Source organism: Ambystoma mexicanum, chromosome 6p (assembly GCF_040938575.1).
Source record: "Ambystoma mexicanum isolate Mex_15411 chromosome 6p, UKY_AmexF1_1, whole genome shotgun sequence".
NCBI lineage: Eukaryota > Metazoa > Chordata > Amphibia > Caudata > Ambystomatidae > Ambystoma > Ambystoma mexicanum.
Window position 1 is genome coordinate 1,466,319,245 of NC_090935.1, and position 19,909 is coordinate 1,466,339,153.

The window sequence follows — 19,909 nt, forward strand, 5'->3', positions numbered from 1 at the left end:
ATTGTAACTCCGGGAGGTCTGTGAGAGACTTAAGAGCAGCTTGAGTGAATCTGTTGAAGATGGTTCACCATCATAAAATCCACCAGCCTGAACAATCGAAAGCTCTTGGCATGGTGGCCGGCCAACTTTCACACCCGCCTAACCTTCACCAAGTATACCATTCCGGGTCAGTACTGGGGAACTGGGTAAGGATAAATTCCTCAATTTTTCTAGCTCCATTAGAACTTTTTTTTTTTTAATCTGGAATTTTGTTTTTTGATTTCTTTCCAGTCTGTAGCTGAGGTTGTCTCGTTGCCTGTATTTGTGGGCTTTTCTGGCCAAAAATAGGATACTTTTTGTGGGGAAGGGCATCACCTACCCTCTCCAAGGGGTTCTGATCTTCCATAATTTCGAGGACTTCGTACATGGTTGATTTGTCAACTAGAGCAGGGACACTGCAGCTCTTCGACGACTTGTCCCGCTGGGTTGGTCTCCGGACCTTTGAACCCCTGTCACCGGCCCTGGAGGAAAACTCTTGTTGGACTGAGGGGCCCCCTCAACGAACCCACTCTCCAGCAGGCTTAGACCCTGCCCGTCACAAGCGGCCACGAGCCCTGCGACTAGACTTTTCCTCCTCTCCTCTGTGTGGTCGGTGCAACAACTCATATCCCTAAGCTCCTGTATGAGTAGTTTCTTTTTGTTGCGTTCTTGAATCAAGGATTGCAATGTCAATTTGAGTGAGTTTGCCTCCATACTTTTTTCATATGGGCCCTGAGCGGAGGTCACAAAGCCTTCCAAGAAAATATCTTTGAATGCCTCATGGCAAGCAGTGGAGTGGTCTTTTAGGCTGTTGTTCAAGGTCTCATACCATTTTATTAACTGGGCCAACGAGATGTTCAATGCTGACATCAAGACCATGTCCAAGCCTCCACCCCCTGTCATATCTTTCGGGTTAACTTTGCTCTGATTGTAGTTGGTCTGCCTTTCCAGTCTTCTGCCATCCAACACCCTCAGGGGAGTGTAGATTAACGAAGATGCTGAGCTTTCTGAAGAGGATGATGGGGCTTGATGTAGGTGCGAGACTGGTCCTTTCCACTCTCAAAGAGCCCTGTGACTTTATTGTAGCCTGGTGTACCACCTCGACGCCCCCAATGGAGCTTCCCTTGATGGGCTCCAGGCACTCGGAAGGCCCGTCGGCATATGGGCCCATATTCAGACCACCCACCTTTTCATGTTATCTGCCCACTTCTTCTCTCTGGATCTCCTTAGTGGACTGCATCTTGACGTTCTCTCTCGCAGGCAATGCCATTAGGTCCTTGTTGCAGGCAATTAGAACCACTCTTGGTTTAACCATCGCTGGGGGAATTTCCTGGGCCTGAGTACTATAGGAGGGGGCGCGAGGGGGTTTGCAGGCATCAGACTCCTCCTTAACATTCGCCAAGCCCTTTTCATAGTTGTGCGGCTTGGAACCACCAGGGCATTGGGCGTCCTCCACTGTTCGTAAAGAATGGAACTCACTGTTGGGAGGCAAGGGCCAAGTTTTATTTGCTTCCAAGTGAGATTCCCCCAAGCCAGTGGAGGGAGCACCCCAATGCATGCCCTGCTCCACCCTGGCTGCCGACTCCAACTGGACCCACTGCCGACACATTTGTTTCTGTTTCCCAAGGGTTTTTTGAAAAAGGAACGTTTCCTCTTTAATCACTCACTGTCGCCCTCGGAGGGTCGGAGCCCGATTTCTTTAGGCAAGCCGACTCACTTTGGAGGCGCAGCTTACCCCCCCCCCCGTACGACAGAGACTCCTCAGCCATGTTCTGAATAAATTCAGTGGGCAGCTTGCCCTATAGGGAGCAGACCATCAAAGTGGGGGAAATCTCAGCTCCCGGCTTCCTAGACCCGCCCCCCCCCCCCCCGAACCACACGCTTGCTGCAATCCAGCCGTTCCATGCTGGCGTCAAGCACAATGAAATAAGCTCTTCCTAAGCAACAGCTGGTTATGTAGGTTATGGCTAAGCAGTTCTACAATTACAGTTCCACACACAGCTCCAGATATAATACAAGATCTTCCACTTTACCTTACTTTCATGTGGGGTCTGTTAAAAGGTTTTGGTTGTATTTTATCCAGAGGGACCGGTGTGGTTACCCTCCGCGCCACACCGGAACACACAGAAACATTTTGCCTTTGTTTCATTAACTTTCTCTGAACTGCCTCTCTCCCTCCTTTCCTAAAAGTGTGCTCTTCAAGAACAGATCCGTGTGAGTTCTGTGGAAACCTGCTACAAGCATATTTACTCCAAGTTCGTAAGTGCGCAGCGTGGATCTTACTGATAGCTGGTTAGCAGAGCCGATCGTTCCACGGTCCTTCTGTTCCTCACAGGTTATTTAGTTGTTGGTTTGTTCGATCCCTCTACTGCTACCGCATGGACTTCTGGGTGTTGTAGTCCTGAAAAAAGAGAATGCACATTGACCAGAACGAGAGATGGCAGGTATTGAGTGATAAAAAGGGGTACTTGACATTTGCAGCCAGGAACAAGTAGAAGAGACAGAGTGGGCAGCTCCCTCTGGGGCAGGATTAGCTCTGGCAAGCACTAATCCTTGGCCTTCTGCCCCACCTTGAGAGGGGTCCCCATTGCACAAAGCATTTTGAAAATTGTCTGCCTCCACCCGTCTTGTTTTGTGATCACTTTGTAAGGCCCGACAAAAGCACTTTTGTGTGTCGGGTGTCCTGTTTAAACTGGATGAAGATCTTCAAAACTGCTCAGTCCACAACTGCATTTGTTAGAGCGAATGGAGTTTGAATGGCTAATCCAGATTGCATTGCCAAAACTTTGCAAGAATAATAGCTGTGTGTGTGTGTGTTGTTTGTTGTGTGTGTGTGTGGCGATGCCTGGCCATTGTCTTTTTTTCCAATTTGCTGAATTTACCTTAGAAAAAGCTTGAAAAATGGGATGATCTGATTGTCTCTACCTGAGATGTCTGCGGCCTGCCTTAAAATGTCACCTCTGTGCTTGCTCACTGTAGCTGTTCTGCTTTCCTCGTTATGGGCCGAATGAAGGGAGCCCTTAATTGTTGTGAATCCTCTTCTGATCGTGCCACCTTCTGGGACTCTGCAACACAACTTCATTTGGGACTTGGCACCTAGCAAGTCCCAATCCTGAAGTGGCTTGTTCTCCCACGATTCCCAGGGCTTCCCCACAGCATCCTTCTGCCAACAGCCAAGATTGCCTTCCCAGGTCAACTGCCTTTTACTCCTGCGTCCCCCAATCGGATCTCTGCTCCTCCACTTCAGATCTCTGTACTGAGTGAGTTTGCATTCATTTTTCAAGGCCCCCTGACTGCAACAGTTTACTTCAGTGGACTAGGTGCCAACTTCAGCAGTCCATTCCTCTGCCTATGCTCATTGAACCCGTGCCTGGATCTGCTCTGATGTAGTCTCCAAAACTCCCGAAATAGGTTGTTGCTGCCTACTTTGCTCCTGAGACCTGTAAGTAATACTTGGCTTCATTTGCGCTGTAATTGTGGGCAAACTTTCTCATTGGGTCCTATAGAAACCTTTTCATAAATGTATAAAACATCTTAAAAGTACTTGGCGTTTACCTATCTTGACTACATCAAAGGTTGTGTGAAGGTCAACAAACAAGACATATACATTGAGCTTCCTCAGTGGTGCTTATCCCGTCTCTGAACCCCGCTTGTCGATGGTTTATCAAGGCACAATTAACCCAGGTTTTCACACGTCCCAGAATTACTTCTTGCAAAACATTTCCCCCCTGAATTAAGGAGGGAAATTGGGCGGTAGGTACATGGGTGTGCTCTTGTCACCCTTTGTTGTACAAGGGTACGATTTCCGCAGAGGCCCAGAACATGGAGTTTTTTTAAGCTGGTTATAGAGTTAGAAGACTGAAATAGTAAATAGGGGGCCTAGACATCCTGCTCAGACTTAAATAGGTCTCTAGGGATCTAGTCAGGTCCCGGGTCTTTCATTTTCTGTTTGATGATTGCAGTGGTGATCTCATTTAGTGTAAACTTTATAGGGTTAAATGCAATTGTCTCGCTAATAACCAACCCCCCCCACCCCTCTCGAATCTGCAAAATGTCTTTTCTCGCTGTAAAGCTTACTAAAATAATAGCAAACTCTCAAGAGTTTTTCACCTGCAGTATTTTGTCATAATCTGGGAGTTGACTTAAGTTTCCAGAATTTTACTTGATCCTTCAAGGATATTTTCCCTGAAGCAGATACATGCTCCTTTTTTTCTTTGCTTGGACTTGCTTGCAGCTCAGCCTTGCTGACGGAGAACTCCTCTCGCTACAGTGTTCACATTTTTTGCACAGTTAATTAGATGTTTTTTTGCCTGTCTGCGCTCCACATCATACTGAATGTATATTTGTTCGCAAAGTGGCTATGAGTCTTTTAAAGTTTTTTTTTTTTTTTTTAATACTTACCTGGCATTTTCTATGCATTCCTTATGACACATTGCTCTGGTTAACTATTTTATAGCATATTTAAGTTGGTACTAACCTTTTCCAATTGGTTTTGTGGGCTGGGTCTTTTTTTAAACCCTGTACTGTTCATCAATACAAGTGTTCATTTTTATAGTACCTTTCTTTTGGGTGGATATTTGTAATACATGGCTTTCTAATTAAAAGCATATTTTTCACTCAATCGTCTGCTTGGACTTAGTATATTTTACCAGTCCTCTCCCTTCCTAAGAGTGAAGCCAGACAGATCGGGCCACAATAGAATTGTGAGAGTAGGGTCGAAATAGAGGGAAAGCCCTGCCTTCATTAAAGTTGGTCTTCTGGAATTTGGTCGTGCAACCCCATGCATTATAGATCCGTCTTTCGTAAGACATGCAGATATCCATGTCAGCCACAATTTGCTAAACTTGGGTAGATCTGGTTTTCCCCACATCATCACTATATTTCTCTTCGCGAGAATGGCCACAGTGAATCTCAGCAGCTTATCGTACCAACCATAGGTTTTGGCGCCCCAGATTCCCAGCAACAATAGTGTTGGTTTCCCCCAGCAACGCCGCAGTCTGTTCAGAATTCTCTCCCAGAAGCAATGTATCAGTGAGCATTCCCATAATATATGGAAAAAGGTACAGTCTGCTCAGTCGCATCTTCAGTATCGCTAGTGGGTGGCCCACCCACATCTAAAAAGCAGTGTGTGCGAATGATAAGTTTGGTGTAGGATCTTGAGTTGGATCCAGCAAAACTGGGAGGAGATCACCGCCTCCCTCTCGGACATCAAGGCCTCCACCCAGTTTTCAGGTTCTATAGCCCCACCTCTGCCTCCCACCTGTGCTGCAGATGAATCAATTCTCGTGACGAGGAGGAGATGCATTGGTAGATGCATTGGTAGATAACTGAGGTGACCTTTCTATCAATCCGTTGCGCTACAATGATGGCCTCTAGGGCGGAGCATGGTGGAACAGCCTTTATTTTGGTGAACTGGGCATGCAATGCGTGTGTAAATTGAATATGGTGAAAGCTCTCTGCTACTGGGAGCTCACAGGAGAGCAGTAAGGTGGGAAAGAGAACCACACTCCCCCGGTCCAATACTTGGGCAAGCGTCAGAATACCACTCTGGGCCCAGGTCCCAAACACTGCGATCTTGTTGATTTCGGACAGGAGCGAGTTTTGTCACAAAGCTGGCCCAGTGTTGGTCTACTACCCCATCCAAGGTCTTGAAGTGCCGACCCCATGTTTAGTTGGCGTTGGTAGAGCCCTGTCATTACCATCCCTGTACAATATTTGGATCGGTTTGACCTCCCCCATCCATGCACTTTCAGCTTTGATATGCAGTAAGTTTGTGTCCATATGTAGCCAGTCATTTATCACCACCATTTGGGAGGTCCAGTAATAGTGCAGCATATTTGGCAATCCTATACCCCCTTCCCAAAGTGTAGTGTTAGACAAGGCAATCCTAGGTTGTTTCCCACCCCACAGCAGTCCCTAAGGGCTGCGTCCACCTTGGCAAATTCCGTCCGAGGCCCCGGGCCAGGTAATTTGGAGGACGTATAGATACCTGGGCACTAGGAGCATCTTAAATAGCCCTGCCTTCCCCAGAAGTGTGATTGGGATGGTGTGCCAGTGGCGCACATACTGCAAAACCCCTCTGATTGGATGCAGATAGCAAGAGAGAAACTTGGGGGGATGGAGGGGCGGCACTGATGTGAACCCCTAGGTATCGGCAACCGGCAGATAAAACCTTGTATGGGCAATTCAGAGGAATCGCCAGGTCGCCGCCCTTTATTAGGAACAGGACTGATCTTAAGGCCCGTAACTGCTTCGCTGTCTCGGAGACACTGAATCACAATGGGACGAGACCTTTGCGGGTCACCCAAAAATATCAACAGATTTCCACCTCTAATAAGGTCAACTATTCTATAGAGAGGCAGGGCTAGCACGTCGCCGCCAAGAGGGTTGCAACCAACCTGTTTAGCAGTCAGACGGGCCCGATGTAGCTTTACTGTGCGAAGCATTCTGCAATCTTAGTCATCAGTGTGGCCCACTCCTCCCTCGTCTAGTATTTCCTGGACGTGCCTATTCCCCTCCTCGCGCCGTTCCAGCCAAGGGAGCATCTTCCCAGCCTTATTTCCAGTGTCGTAGATTCTGATCAACCTATCCCTGTGTGCCTGCAGGGTGTTATCTAATTGGATATTTTGCAGTGTTTCCCCGAGCCTTCAAGAGGAGTCTGTGCGTGGCAGGGGAGTCCGATGGAAGGAAGACCTCCACTAGTGTCTCGACTGCAAGTTCAGCCTCCCTTACCTGCTGTGAGTGGGCCCTGTGTTTTGCCGAGATCAGGGATACAAGCTCGCCTTTCAGCACTGCTTTATTACCCTCCCAGAGCACCACTGGACTTTCAACCGACCCTGTATTAAACACGAAATACTCTTCAGTTTTGGACACCATCCCTTCCGAAATCTCCGGAAAGCTAAGGTAATAGTTGTTGAAGCGCCCCCTCATATGATGTCTGGGCCTGCCACTCTGCAGTTCCATAAGAACCGTGGAGTGGTCAGAAATTCCTCGTGCCAGGAATCTGCCTGAAATAATCTGGTGTGCCTTCAGTTGTGGGAGAAATAAAAAATGATCGATCCTAGACATGGAGACGTGCTCCCCAGAGTGGACAGAGTAATCCCTGGAGTGTTCATTGACCGTTCTCCACACATCACACTGATCAAACGCATACATGAAGGTGCACCATTTTGTGGGCACAGTTGGATCCCTGCCCCGTAAGTGAGTGCGATCAATGGATGGGTCCATGACCTCATTAAAGTCGCCCCCAGGATCCAGAGGTCGGGCTGATAGGAAAGTAGCAGGCTCTGAATAGGTTCTAGGAGTTCCATGGACAGCGGGGATGGGGCGTAAACAGCCAGGATACCAATACTGTCACCCATAATTCACCAACCACCAAAACAAATCTACTCTGGGGGTCTCTCTTGGCTTGGAGCATCTGAAGGGGCAACCGGTATAGGCCAAAATGACCGAATAAAAAAGTCTGACCTATCAAAACGGTCGTAAATGTATGCCACCAAAGGTTCGAACACCAAAAGTTCGCACCTTTGGTGGCATGCATTTAAAAAAAAAACACTGCGGGGGCTGCAGAGGTGTACCGCAACACTCTGCTCACTATACTATACTGTACAGTACAGTATAGTGAGCGTGGTGTTGCGCGGGACACTCCTGTAACACACCCAAAAAATAAATAAATATACCGGGGTTGCGGGGGTGTCCCCTGCAACACCCCGCTCACTATACTTTACAGTGGGGCTGCAGGGAAACCCCTGCAGCCCCGTAAAAAAAAGAAAAGGACCCTGCAGCGCCATGCTGGATCACGGAAGTGAAAGGGAACTTGCGCCGCAGGGACTCGGCGTGAAGAAAAAGGTAAGTAGGGCTTGTTTATGTTGGGGGTGTGTTGAGGGTGTGAGTGTGGGTGTGTGTCATGGGTGTGTTGTGGGTGGAGGAGTGGGTATGTAGGGATTTTTAATGTGTGTTCGCATGGGAAATGTGCGAACCTTTTGTGGTTTGCCCATTTCTCATGCAAACTTTACGGCCGCAGTAAAATCGGCCACGGTCGGATCACATAGATCCGGGGCAACCGCATGTGGAGGAGTACCAGTACCCCACGGGAACCTCCGGAAAAAGCCTGCGTGTGTTACGTTTGTGTAATTATTTTGCCTGAAAAAATTGCAGTCTGAACCTGCCAAGTGTGTCTCGAGGAAGAAAGCTACATCTGGGAGTACCTGTTCAGGAACTAGAGAACCAGGCCCTGTTTAACCTGGTAGCACAGGCCAACATTCCAGGACATCAATTTGAGTGTCCTGTTTACATCATTGTCCCCCTTCATGTCACAAGGAGTGAAATATAGGTCGAGCCCAAGCAGTGCCCCGAATACACTCGAGATGCAACCCCACACCATCGCATCTTCATGTCCTCATCTTGTGCTGCATAACAAACCTCACAAACTCCAACTTCCCAACCAACCCCCACTCCTTTCTTGACCCAGGAAGTAGCTGTCACCCAAGCATATGTCAAACTTGTCACCAAACTAGCTACGAATGCAATGTCAAGGGCTCCGAGAGCAGGTCAAAAGGTGTAAGAAAAGCAAGTGACAAAGAGGAAAGGAAGAAAGAAAAAAGCAAGCATGCAAGTGGATGATTCGAGTTCTCTGGCACGGCCTTAGTGGTCGATTTGCCGCTGTGCAGTCGGTCAGTGGCTGGGATTTGCCCATCTGCCCACATCCGTTTAACGACTCATGTGGTTCACGAGGTTTCAGTTTACATTCCGCGATGACTGAGATGTGTCCACCGTGGGAAGGGACACCACATTGGATGGAGATAGTGTTGAATCAGAGGGTTGTGGTCAGTCGGGTATTTCCATCAGGGTGCTACCCCGCCTGCGTCTCCTGGGATCCTTTCCGTGGTGAGTCTCTGCCCATGTCCATGCTGCTTTAGTATCTGCAAAGGTCTGGATCGTCCCATTGTGGTTTATTTTGAGAATGGCAGAAAAGAAGAGGGTGCATTTGTCCCTGTGCGTATGGAGATGTTTCTTGATCGCATCAAAGGACTGGCAGGCCCTCTGGACCTCCATGGTGTAGTCAGGGGTGCGGGGGGAGTGGGAGAGGAGATCTGGGCACCATTGTATGTGATGGGCCCTTTCACTTGGGCTATCTGCAGCAGGGCATCACGATACTTAAGGAGCCTAGATATCACATTGCGGGGCGGCACCCCAGGAGTCGGGGCGGGGGACGGGTTGGGTCTAGTGGGAACCCGGTGTGCCCTTTCAATAGAGAAGAAGTTTGAGAGGGTCTTGGGTTTCACAAAGTCTGTCAGCCAGGATTCCAAAAAAAGCTCCATGCTGGGGCCTTCAGATTTTTCGGGTTTGTATGTTTCTACCAAATCTAAAGATTTTCATGCACAAAAAACCCGAAAAATGCTACCACCAAATGTTCAAACACCAAAAGTTTGAACCTTTGGTGGTAGCATTCTAGTCCGCCGCAACACCCCGCTCACTATACTCCAAAGTATAGTGAGCGGGGTGTTGTGGGGGACACCCCAGCAGCACACCCGAAAAAAATAAAAATAAATACAAAAATAAAATAAAAAAGAAAAGGACCCTGTGGCGCCGGTTCCCGATCACGGAAGGGAAAGGGAACTAGCGCTGCAGGGACTCAGCGTGAAGAAAAAGGTAAGTGAGGTTTGTTTATGTTGGGAGTGGGGGTGTGTTGGGGGTGTGTCGTGGTTGTGTTGCGGGTGGGGGTGTGAGTATGTATGGGTTTTTAACGTGTGTTCGCACATTTCTCATGCAGACTTTCCAGCCGTGGGAAAATCAGCCACGGTCAGATGACGTAGATCCGATTTTTCAGGCAGGCCAACAATACAAAGGTTGTTCCTACGCAAGTGTGCCATCTTCCACGCTATCTTCAAGGGCCTTCATTTTTTGGGTGACCGCAACAAGACAACTCTTTATTGCACAGAGTGGGTCTTCAGAATCTGAGATTCGCCTTCCACTTCACCCATTCGTGGTGAAGGAGCAAGACGTCAAAACCGAGTCCTTCCATCTTCCCCTCCATTGAGGTCCCGGAGTCGTAAATAGCACTCATAACATCTGCCAAGGCGAGGGTAGCAGGATGAGCATCGTCCTCCACCGTTCCGGCGTCTGAGGGGGTCGATCTGGAGGCCCTAGGGGTGGACACGTGTATTGGTCCATTTTGTTTTGAGTACCCATTCTCTTGTTTTTATCTCTGATCATTGTGGCTGACTGACTGAGGAAAGAAGCCCCCCGCACCAGTGAGGCTAACCCGGGTCCGTGCCTCCTCTGGGGTACCTAGCAGCGTACCAGAAGGTTGGCAGTTAAGTCCGCAGGGCGCAGAGACCGACCAACACACCCAGCCCGGTAGCCACCATATCTGAATTTTGCCAATGGGAGTATCCCAAAGCGGCAGTCAAGGCAGAATGGAGTACAGTTGTGGTTTAGAAGTGGGCTTGTGGCTCCGATGGTACGAGTGCACCCCGCAGCAAAGCCAAGAGAGCAGTGGTGTAGGGTCAGCAGAGTGCCATCACTACAACGCCAGTCCCGGCCCCTGGCCAGACACCAGGAGCAACCAGCAGTGCCAGAGGAGCAGAGGAGGAGGCAAGCGTGCGGGCTGTTCCGCAAGGCCCCCCCCCCCCAAAGAGGGCAGTGCTGTCCAACAGTAGAGTGTAGGGCAGTGCTGGTGGCTCCACACCAGCAATTGTCCAGTGCCTTGTTGCTGTTGTCCTGGAGGATAAGTGTAAAGGAGAAGGTGTGGGGGGGGGGTTGGAGGATTGGGGGTGTTCCATCTCCTGACTCTGCCACCACCAGCAAGTCCAAGTGGGTACCTGGGCGTTTTGCGCGGTGCGGGATGTTTCCCCAGTGTCACGTCAGCTCCTCTTCCAGAAGCAGCAACGCGGGCTCTGGAGCACCCAGCTCCTGGTCTGCAGGGCCGCCGGACTGTGCTGCAAAAAACAGGTGTTGCGGCACCGTTTCGGCCTGTACTTGCGGCACGGTAATCAGGACTCGTTCCCCCTGCTCCAGCAGCTGACAGGATCCTATCGGCCAGTGAAGCCTATCTAGCTGGATACATTAGGTCGTGCAGGAACTCGTTGAAGCACATCTACATCATGCGCTGGCTCAACAGCGTCCCTTACACCTAGCCTCACTTGGTGGCATCTATAACAAGCAGTTTATCCCAGGGCAAGTAAAAACCCTTTAACCAAAAACAAGTAACCAAGAAATTGTTTTTTTTGTATGCTTGAATTTGCCTAAGAATCCTTTGTTTTAAGTCTTATCAGCAAGCACCATCTTGAAGCAGCTTATTGGGCTTGGCTGAATTACTGCCTGGTCCTCCAGTGTCCTTCGCTAACCTGCCATTGGCACCTTTAAAGAAAGAAACATTGGCCTGGCGTGGTAGCCACTACAATTGCTCTGATTACAGGCTGCAAGCGCTGGTGCAAGCCTGAAGTCTCACCATTCTCATTAGCGACTGCACCTACTCCCTCTCTTTGCCTGCCCGCCCCTGTCTTCAGCCTCCCACTGCTATCCACATTCCCCTCTCCCTTCACACAATTGTTTATACTCTAATTTTGCCGTCTCTGCTGCTCCCCATTTTTGTGCTTAGTGGCTGCTGTGCAAATAGAAAATGTAGTGCTTTTGCTTCTCCTTTTTCTTTTTTCCATTGTGACCATTTTGATTTGGATTAGTTTATCTTGGTTTACCGCTGACCATTGTTTCATCAAGGACAAACCAACAGTAGCACTCAATGTTTTGCTGGGGTGCTAATCGTTAAAAAGCGCTGAAGCTGGCTGTACTAGTGTAAATGGCCCTTGCTCCACATTGGCAAATACCTCAGCTGACTGGCTTTTACCAGTTGGTACTGCCAGCCCCAATGTCTTTGCCAGGGTTTTAGAGAATAATTATTTTACAGTAAATGTTAACCAATGACACCTTTTAAATCTCACTACAATATTTTTTATCCTCAATTTTACCACTTAAAGGACTCCCCTTCAGACATTTTGACGCCCCTTTGTGATCATTGTGCTCTGATCAATGGAAAATTAGTTCAGTGAAGCATCCTACTTCAAAAGGAATTGGATGCATATCTTGCGTCAGTTAAAATGAATAGAGTTGCTGACTCGTCTATATCTGTACAAATCGGAGGGTTCGTTCAACATTAAGCATAGATTGTACCTCCTATTAGATCTCATAACCAAGGTGGTTTCTCTGTGTCTAGAAAGTGCCTGTGAAAATTTGGTGAGAAGGGAACTTTTATGTATATTTGTTGGTCCTGCAGAGGGATAAAGATAGATTTTCGAGGTGGTCACCTATCGGGGCAATAACTGTGGTCTTATTACCCATAATGTAAGACCTCTTACTCTTTACCTAACCATCTGCTGACCTAGAGCACCAATGTCTCTCACCTTTTATTGTGAATCATGTTATCAGCAAGAATTGCTCTGGGAGCCTGGTGGACATGTGACTGAGCTTCACCCAATGAAAATGCTGCTCATGGCAAAAAATGGATTTGTCACTGTTCACAATATGTGGTGGTCCTATAGTTCCAGCACACAATTTTTCTCTGCTTTCACTGAAGCCTACTGTAGATACCTGGATATTTTGCTAAACACATCCTACTTGTGGGAGGTTCTAGGATCTAGTAGTACATGGACCTAAAAGTGCTGACCAGCTGCACTTGCCCCTATCCTATATTTTGGGTCCTTATCAACGAGCCTTGGGGGAGTCCTCATAAGAGTTTGCAAGTTCCACGCAGGGTTTGTCACTTAAGCGTGTGTGCGCTTGACGTCTGAATGGTGATTTTGACATGAACCTCAGTATTTCCAGGCTCCCCATGTGCTGCACCCTGTAAGGATTCTGCACGTAAAGTGAAGAACAGTAGGGAGAATGCATAATGATATATGATTTTCAGAGCTTTATTTTGTTTTTGTCTTTCTTTAACCTGTTGTACATTTCAATTTTTTTTAATTTTTGTTTTGATTTTATACTCTGATTTTCTTTTTTAATATGTTTTGTTTATTTCTATTCTATGTTGCAGCGGCTACCGTACCTTATTTTGCTGTTAAAACGAATACAAAATTCTATGTTAGAAAACGTTATTTCTGATGCTTGTTAATCTGCTTAGAATCACATGCTGTGCATATGGTCCGACCTCCAGTGGTAGCTGCGGAGTATTGCATCTTGTCTTTCGGGGACCGAAAGGGGACGTCGGCATAGGCGTGTCTGTAACACTATCCCTATCGTGACGTGTGTAGTACCCAAAATCCCTCACACAGCGAGGTCCCTCAGATTGTTTTTTTCCGCCCAGATAACTGGTCGCCCTATAGCAGAGCTCTTACTGGAGACATTGTTTATCTTACCTAATTGTCGGTTTATTCCCCGTTAAGTCATTTCGCCAATAACTATAACTTCTATGACTACGGGGGAATCGTCTACAGCTGTGGATTTCGGCGCCTAAGATCCGGCAGTCGGATTGTCCACGTGGTCGGGCCCTCTGGCCGACCTATATAGTAGGCAGAGTGGGGTCGGGGTGGCCATATTGTTTTAGTATGTCTTTCCTCCTTTCACTTTTGGTCTGGTCATCCTTCCCTTGCGCTATGGAAAGGACTCCCTTTAGATTCTGCCCTAAGTGTAGGGTCAGATATCCTTGGAAGGACGAGCACAGGACGTGTAACGCCTGTCTCCCCCTAGAGCAGATGAGAAGCGGTGTGCGGCGTGCAAACTCCTTCGGCCCAAGACCCTTAACGAGCGCCGTGTAAAGTGGTGGGCCGCGTACGGAATGTCACGCATGGAGCATCGCCTCCCCCACCGCCACACCAGCCGAAAGTGACAGGGGTACTTCGGATGACCAAACGTCCAACGGGAATGTTATAGACCTTGAGGCGGACACTTCTAGGTCCACCATGCCCGTGCCCGACCCTTCCAGGCTCGACTCTGGTCTTGCTACAGGGACCACACCCGGCGACAGGGGCATACAATTGCACCACAACACTAAGCACACAACCCCTACGCCAATTTCGACGGTTGCATCGAAAAAGGTGAAAGCGCTAACGGGGCCGCCGAAATCTTCGCCGGTTCCCGCGGATCGCTCTGATCCAAGGCCTTCGCCGCATTCGCAACAGTGCATGACGACTGGGCAAACTAAGAAGACTAAGGGCGCTACTCCTAATCTTACACAGGTCGAAAGTCGGGAGCCAGATGTTTTGACGATTCACAAGGCCCCTATAGGCCCAAAAGATACAACTAAGCCTCTACCCGGAAACCCGTCCGCTAAACCTCCTGGCGGCACGGATGGTCTTTGTCTCTCGACGATTCGGCGATTACAAAGTAGCATCGGAAGGATCGCGGTGGGTCTTATCCTGGCCCCGCCAAAGATTATGGGTGAACCCGTGGGAAGGTTTTCGGCGGATTATGTTCCCGATTCCGATGGGTCTTAAGTAGATAGTCAAGAGACTCTCTCCGAAACCCTTAGAGGTTCCCGTCGACGCCAAAGGGCCGAGAATGACACTTCTCCTCGCGCCGGCCCGTTCGGGTCCGCTAAATGAACTACAGAAAAGTTTGAGGGTTGTATGGATCGGCTGGAGCAGATTATCCCCTCTTCAGATCCTCCACCCCGAAAAGAGCACGGGTAGACCCTAACCTTCAAGTTCAGGTAGACCAGTCTCAGGTTTCCCAACAAGAAGAATGATCCATATGGATACTTATAGAGATATCTATAATGAGGAAGAGGAAGCGTCCTTTCCCGAAAACTATGAGGAGGACCAACAGAACACGACAGACAACTGGGAGGAGACCCAGCAGGAAGATGAAAATCCTTGGACACAAGATCAGGACGCTGATCTTGTAATCCTGGACTCTCCTCCCTCCACCCCGGCTCACCAGGCCTCCCCTGTGGATGACCAAATGGCTTTCAACTCCATATCGAAAAAAGCAGCAGAATTCTTCAAGATTGCCACCCAAGAGGCGGTACCGGAGCAGGATTTCGTGGAGGATATTATCAAAGAAAAACCTCCAGCGAGTGAATCCATCCCTCTCCTTAACTCTGTTCGGAGGCGGGTAGCCCCATCTTTGGTTACACCTGCTCAGACACGGGAAGTGAACCCAAGAGTCGAAAAATTATTTTGACCCTCTCCGACCGACCCTCTGTATATCAAAGGGCACGCCATCCCACACTCACTGGTCGTGACTACCACTCGAAAGAGGGCAGGGGTACCCCTTGCCACGGGTGAATTACAACCGGACAAGGAGTCTAAAAGTTTGTATGCCCTGGGCAAACGTGTCATATCAGCAGCTGCATACACCATTCGGGTTGCTAATAATACTACGCAATTGCCAAGCTATGCTGATGCCCAATGGAACTTACTCCAAGAAGGCCTCCAGGAGGTTCCTGAACCCGCCAGAACAAAGCTTCTCGCCATTGTTTAGGAGGGAAAACTGGTTAACCAGAATGTGGTGAAGAACACCCTGGACACTGCAGAAACAGCAGGCAGGTCTCTTGCACAAGTTACTCTTCTGAAAAGAAACGCATGGCTGCGTACATCGGGCTTCAGACCTGAGACTCAGGCCTCCCTCATTAATAAACCCACTGAGGAGAATAACCTCTTCGGGAAAGCAGTGGATGAAGCGTTGGAGATGGCCAAGAAGGAGCACAAGACTATTAGGTCTTTGCACCAGATTACACAAAAACCCTCCTCCCAGAGGGGTAATAATTCTCGGCGGTCCTTTCAAGGACAAGCCTGTGCCGGTCAGAACAACTACGGCACGGGTAACTTCAACACGAATCAATCATCCGGAAGCCCTACTTACTACCCCCCCAAGGGGTCAGAAATGTGGCAAGGCTAGAGGCAGAGGCCCCAATCCCAGGGGAGCCACAGCCTCTGGTCAGAAATGACCATCAAGTTCAGGTTCCCTCCCATGTCTCCCCGGTCAGGGGGCGGTTAACATCTTTCCTCAAGGCATGGGAGGGGATAACTTCTGACCAGTGGGTCTTAAAGACGGTCGCCTACGGTTATTGCATGGAATTTGCCCGACCTCTGTAGTTCAGACCGCCGCGCATACGGCGCCTTTCTCCGGACCATCTGGAGATCCTGATCCAAGAGGTGGAAGATCTGCTGGGAAAGGATGCTATAGGAGCCGTCCCGATTCTTCAGGTAAACGAGGGTATCTATTCAGCGTACCTCCTTGTACCCAAAAAGGATCTCGCCATGCGTCCTGTTCTAGACATGCGCCCAGCGAAGAAGTTCATTAAGCCCCAGACGTTTTGCATGGTAACACTACAGGAGGTGATCCCATTGCTGAAACGGGGGGACTTCATGGCAACATTGGATATGAAAGATGCATACTTTCATATTTCAATGTTGCCAGTGCACAGAAAATACCTAAGGTTCATGATTCAGGACAAACACTACCAGTTCAAAGTTCTCTCCTTCGGCATCGCCTCAGCGCCAAAGGTGTTTACCAAAGTCCTGGCAGTGGCAGCAGCACACCTGTGCAGGCTATCAGTCCCAGTTTACCCTTACCTCGACGACTGGCTCATTATGGGGGACTTGTTCGACGCTTGTTTTTCGAACACCCAAAAAAACATAGATCTCCTCTTCAGCCTGGGTTTTTCAATCAACGAAAAGAAATCCAGTTTAGTCCCTAGCCAAGTAAAACAATTTCTGGGAGCGCTAATTCGGACGCAGGGCGGCCTTGTCTTCCCCTCCAGCGAGAGGGTTCAGAACATGCTTTCTCAGGTTCCACAATATGTAGCCAGTCGGGAGGTGACGGTACGCAAAGCAATGCGTTTGCTAGGGATGATGGCATCATGCATATACTTGGTTCCCCACGCGTGGTTGCGCATGCGTCCCCTGCAAGAGTGGCTCAACAGCCAGTAGTGTCAGGCCAGTGGACAATGGGAAGATCTGGTAGTTGTCTCGCCAGCCCTCGTTCTCTCTCTGCAGTGGTGGTCAAGAGAAAACCTCTTGAAGTGGAAGACCTTCACCACCCCTGCAGTGGAAGCCACTCTTACGACAGACGAATCTCTCATAGGGTGGAGGGCTTACCTGCTACAGCAGGCATCACACAGAGTGTGATCCACTCAGGTAGCGTCTAAACTTACTGGAGCTGCTAGTGGTGTTCAAAGCATTGAAAGCCTTTCAGGGGCAACTGCAAGGGAAGACAGTGCTGATCCTAACCGACAGCACTACAGCAATGTATTACCTGAACAAACAGGGGGGCACTCACTCTCCAGGGCTATCCAAGCTGTCCCAGAACATTTGGATATGGGCTCTCAAACACAAGATGTTTTTGTTTTCCTAACATGTTCCAGGGGAACTCAATCTTCTGGCAGACGTACTCAGCAGAGCTTTTCCTCTGCCAGAAGAATACGAATGGTGGCTGCACGAAGACATTGTGTCCAATGTCTTCGCAGAATGGGGTTTCCCAGAGATCGACCTGTTCGCTAATCAGGAGAATGCCCATTGTCAAGACTACGCCTCTAGGTACCCCCAGAACCGATCCAAGGGGAACAGTCTCTGGATAACTTGGTCGGGGAAATTTGTCTACGCTCCCCCCCGACTCCCCTTCTCAACAAGATAGTGCACAAGATGCACCAGGAACCAGTTACCATGATACTGGTGGCCCCCATGTGGGCCCGCCAACCTTGGTTCACTCACCTGATGGAGATGTCCCTCTCCCCACCAGTCAAACTGCCCTGCCCGTACAACATGTTGTCTCAGGACAGAGGAGAGACCCTCCACCCATGCCCACAAACTCTGAACTTAGCAGCCTGGCTCCTGCGATCATAGAGTTTGGACACCTGCAACTCCCTCAGAGATGCATGGACATACTCAGGGAAGCGAGAAAGCCTAATACACGTTATTGCTATGCCAGCAAATGGAAACGATTTGTCATCTGGTGCAATTCCAAGGGCGTCAATCCCTTCGATTGCTCACCCTCACACATTGTGTTGTATCTAACCCACCTGTTGGACGCTGGGTTAGTCTTCAATTCCCTAAAGGTTCATCTGGCTGCGCTGTCAGCCTACACCACATCACAGCAAAAAGTATTGTGGTGGAAGATACCAGTAATTAAAGCCTTTATGGAAGAAGTTAAGAGGATTTATCCTCCCATCTCTCATCCAGCCCCTGGGTGGGATCGGAATGTGGTCTTGAGCAGGCTCATGGGAGCTCCCTTTGAGCCTATGCATAAAGCAAGTCTGAAAGATCTGACTTATAAAACGGCCTTCCTAGTGGCTATCACTTCTATCAGAAGGGTTAGCGAACTACAGGCTTTTTCTGTTTTAGACCCCTTTGTTACAGTCCACAAAGATGAGATAGTTCTGCCACACATCCCAGGTTTGCGCTGAAATTTATTTCAAAGTTCCATGTGAACCAGTCAATCGAACTACCCACGTTCTTCCAAAAACCTACTAACATGGCCGAAAGAAGCCTTCACACACTAGACATGCGCAGGGCAGTCATGTTTTACATGGAAAGAACTAAATCACTGAGGAACACTAAACAATTCTTTGTTTCAATGGCAGCTGGTAGAGAGGGGGATCCTGTCTCTAAATCAGCAATCTCAAGGTGGATTGTCAAATGCATCACACTGTTTCTCTCTTGCAAAGAGAGAACTACCCTTCAAGCCTAGAGCACACTCTACTCGAAGCACTGGGGCATCCATAGCATTCATTGCAAAAGTTCCCCTAGAGTCCATTTGCAAAGTGGCAACCTGGAGTTCTGTACACACCTTTACAAAACACTATTGCCTAGACACTCATTCTAGGTCTGATTCTCAGGTGACACAAGCAGTACTAAGACATCTTTTCTCTACTGTTCCTTTTCACAACCCACCTCCAACTCCGGGTACTGCTCGCTAGTCTATGCACAGCATCTGATTATAAGCAGATTAACAAGCATCAGAAGACCTGCATTACTTACCGTAAAAGCATTTCTGATGATTGTATCTGCTTAGATTCACATGCACCCTCCCTGCCTCCCCGCTCGGGGTGGAAGGAACATAGACTTCTTATTACTTCTCTCTTATGTACTCACTCACTATAACCTAGATGGACCTCGGCGCGTGAGGGATTTTGGGTACTACACACGTCACGATAGGGATAGTGTAACAGACACGCCTATGCCGGCGTCCCCTTTCGGTCCCCGAAAGACAAGATGCAATACTCCGCGGTTACCACTGGATGTCGGACCATATGCACAGCATGTGAATCTAAGCAGATACAATCATCAGAAATGCTTTTACGGTAAGTAATGGATGTCATTGTGCGTTTGGGTCTCAATTGAAATCTTTACCTTAACTGGGGGGAGAAGAATATTTTTTTTTTCCTGGCATGCTTGCTTTTAAATAGGAATGGTGGGTGTATTAATTATGAGAACAGGGTGATGAGCACTGATTCATTTAGTTCTTGGCAGCAATAGGAGCTTTGCCAATCACCCGCACACCATTTCCTTAGTCTTTATGTGTGCATCCTTTTGTTAACCACTTTGCAAAGAGAAGAGGGATTGGTATTCATTGCTTGGGAGCGGTAGCATCGGAGCAGAAAGAGTCCACTTGCTAGCTTCTTGATCTTGTTTAACATGAGAGTTAGTTGATGGCAAATGTTTCCTCCTAAAACAAAAGCTCTTTAGAGGAGAAATTAAATTTCATGTTTTGCCCCTAGGTTTATCTATTGCTGAAGATGGCATAACGTTTGTGCTGGATCACAGAGGAAAGAAATCGGGTGATGCTTTTGTGCAGTTTATGACATCAGAAATGGCAGAACAAGCCCTATTAAAACACAGAGCTGAAATGGGAAACAGGTACGTGTTTTTTGGATTGCTGTAGAGCAGAACGTGTGGTCACATGGTTTGCCATGTAAGCTTGGGGGATTTAAATTGCTTTAAGCAATTTATTT

At 48.5% G+C, this 19,909-nt stretch overlaps 1 protein-coding gene across 2 annotated transcripts in view; it reads left to right on the forward strand.

Annotated features, from left to right (window-relative positions):
- The window catches only part of GRSF1 (G-rich RNA sequence binding factor 1), a 415,554-nt gene that overhangs the window by 145,410 nt on the left and 250,235 nt on the right, over window positions 1–19,909 (forward strand). For both annotated transcript variants that reach the window (XM_069626280.1, XM_069626281.1), the window contains one exon: window positions 19,676–19,814. In XM_069626280.1, the coding sequence (XP_069482381.1) occupies window positions 19,676–19,814 (139 nt within the window). The remainder of the gene's footprint in view (window positions 1–19,675; window positions 19,815–19,909) is intronic.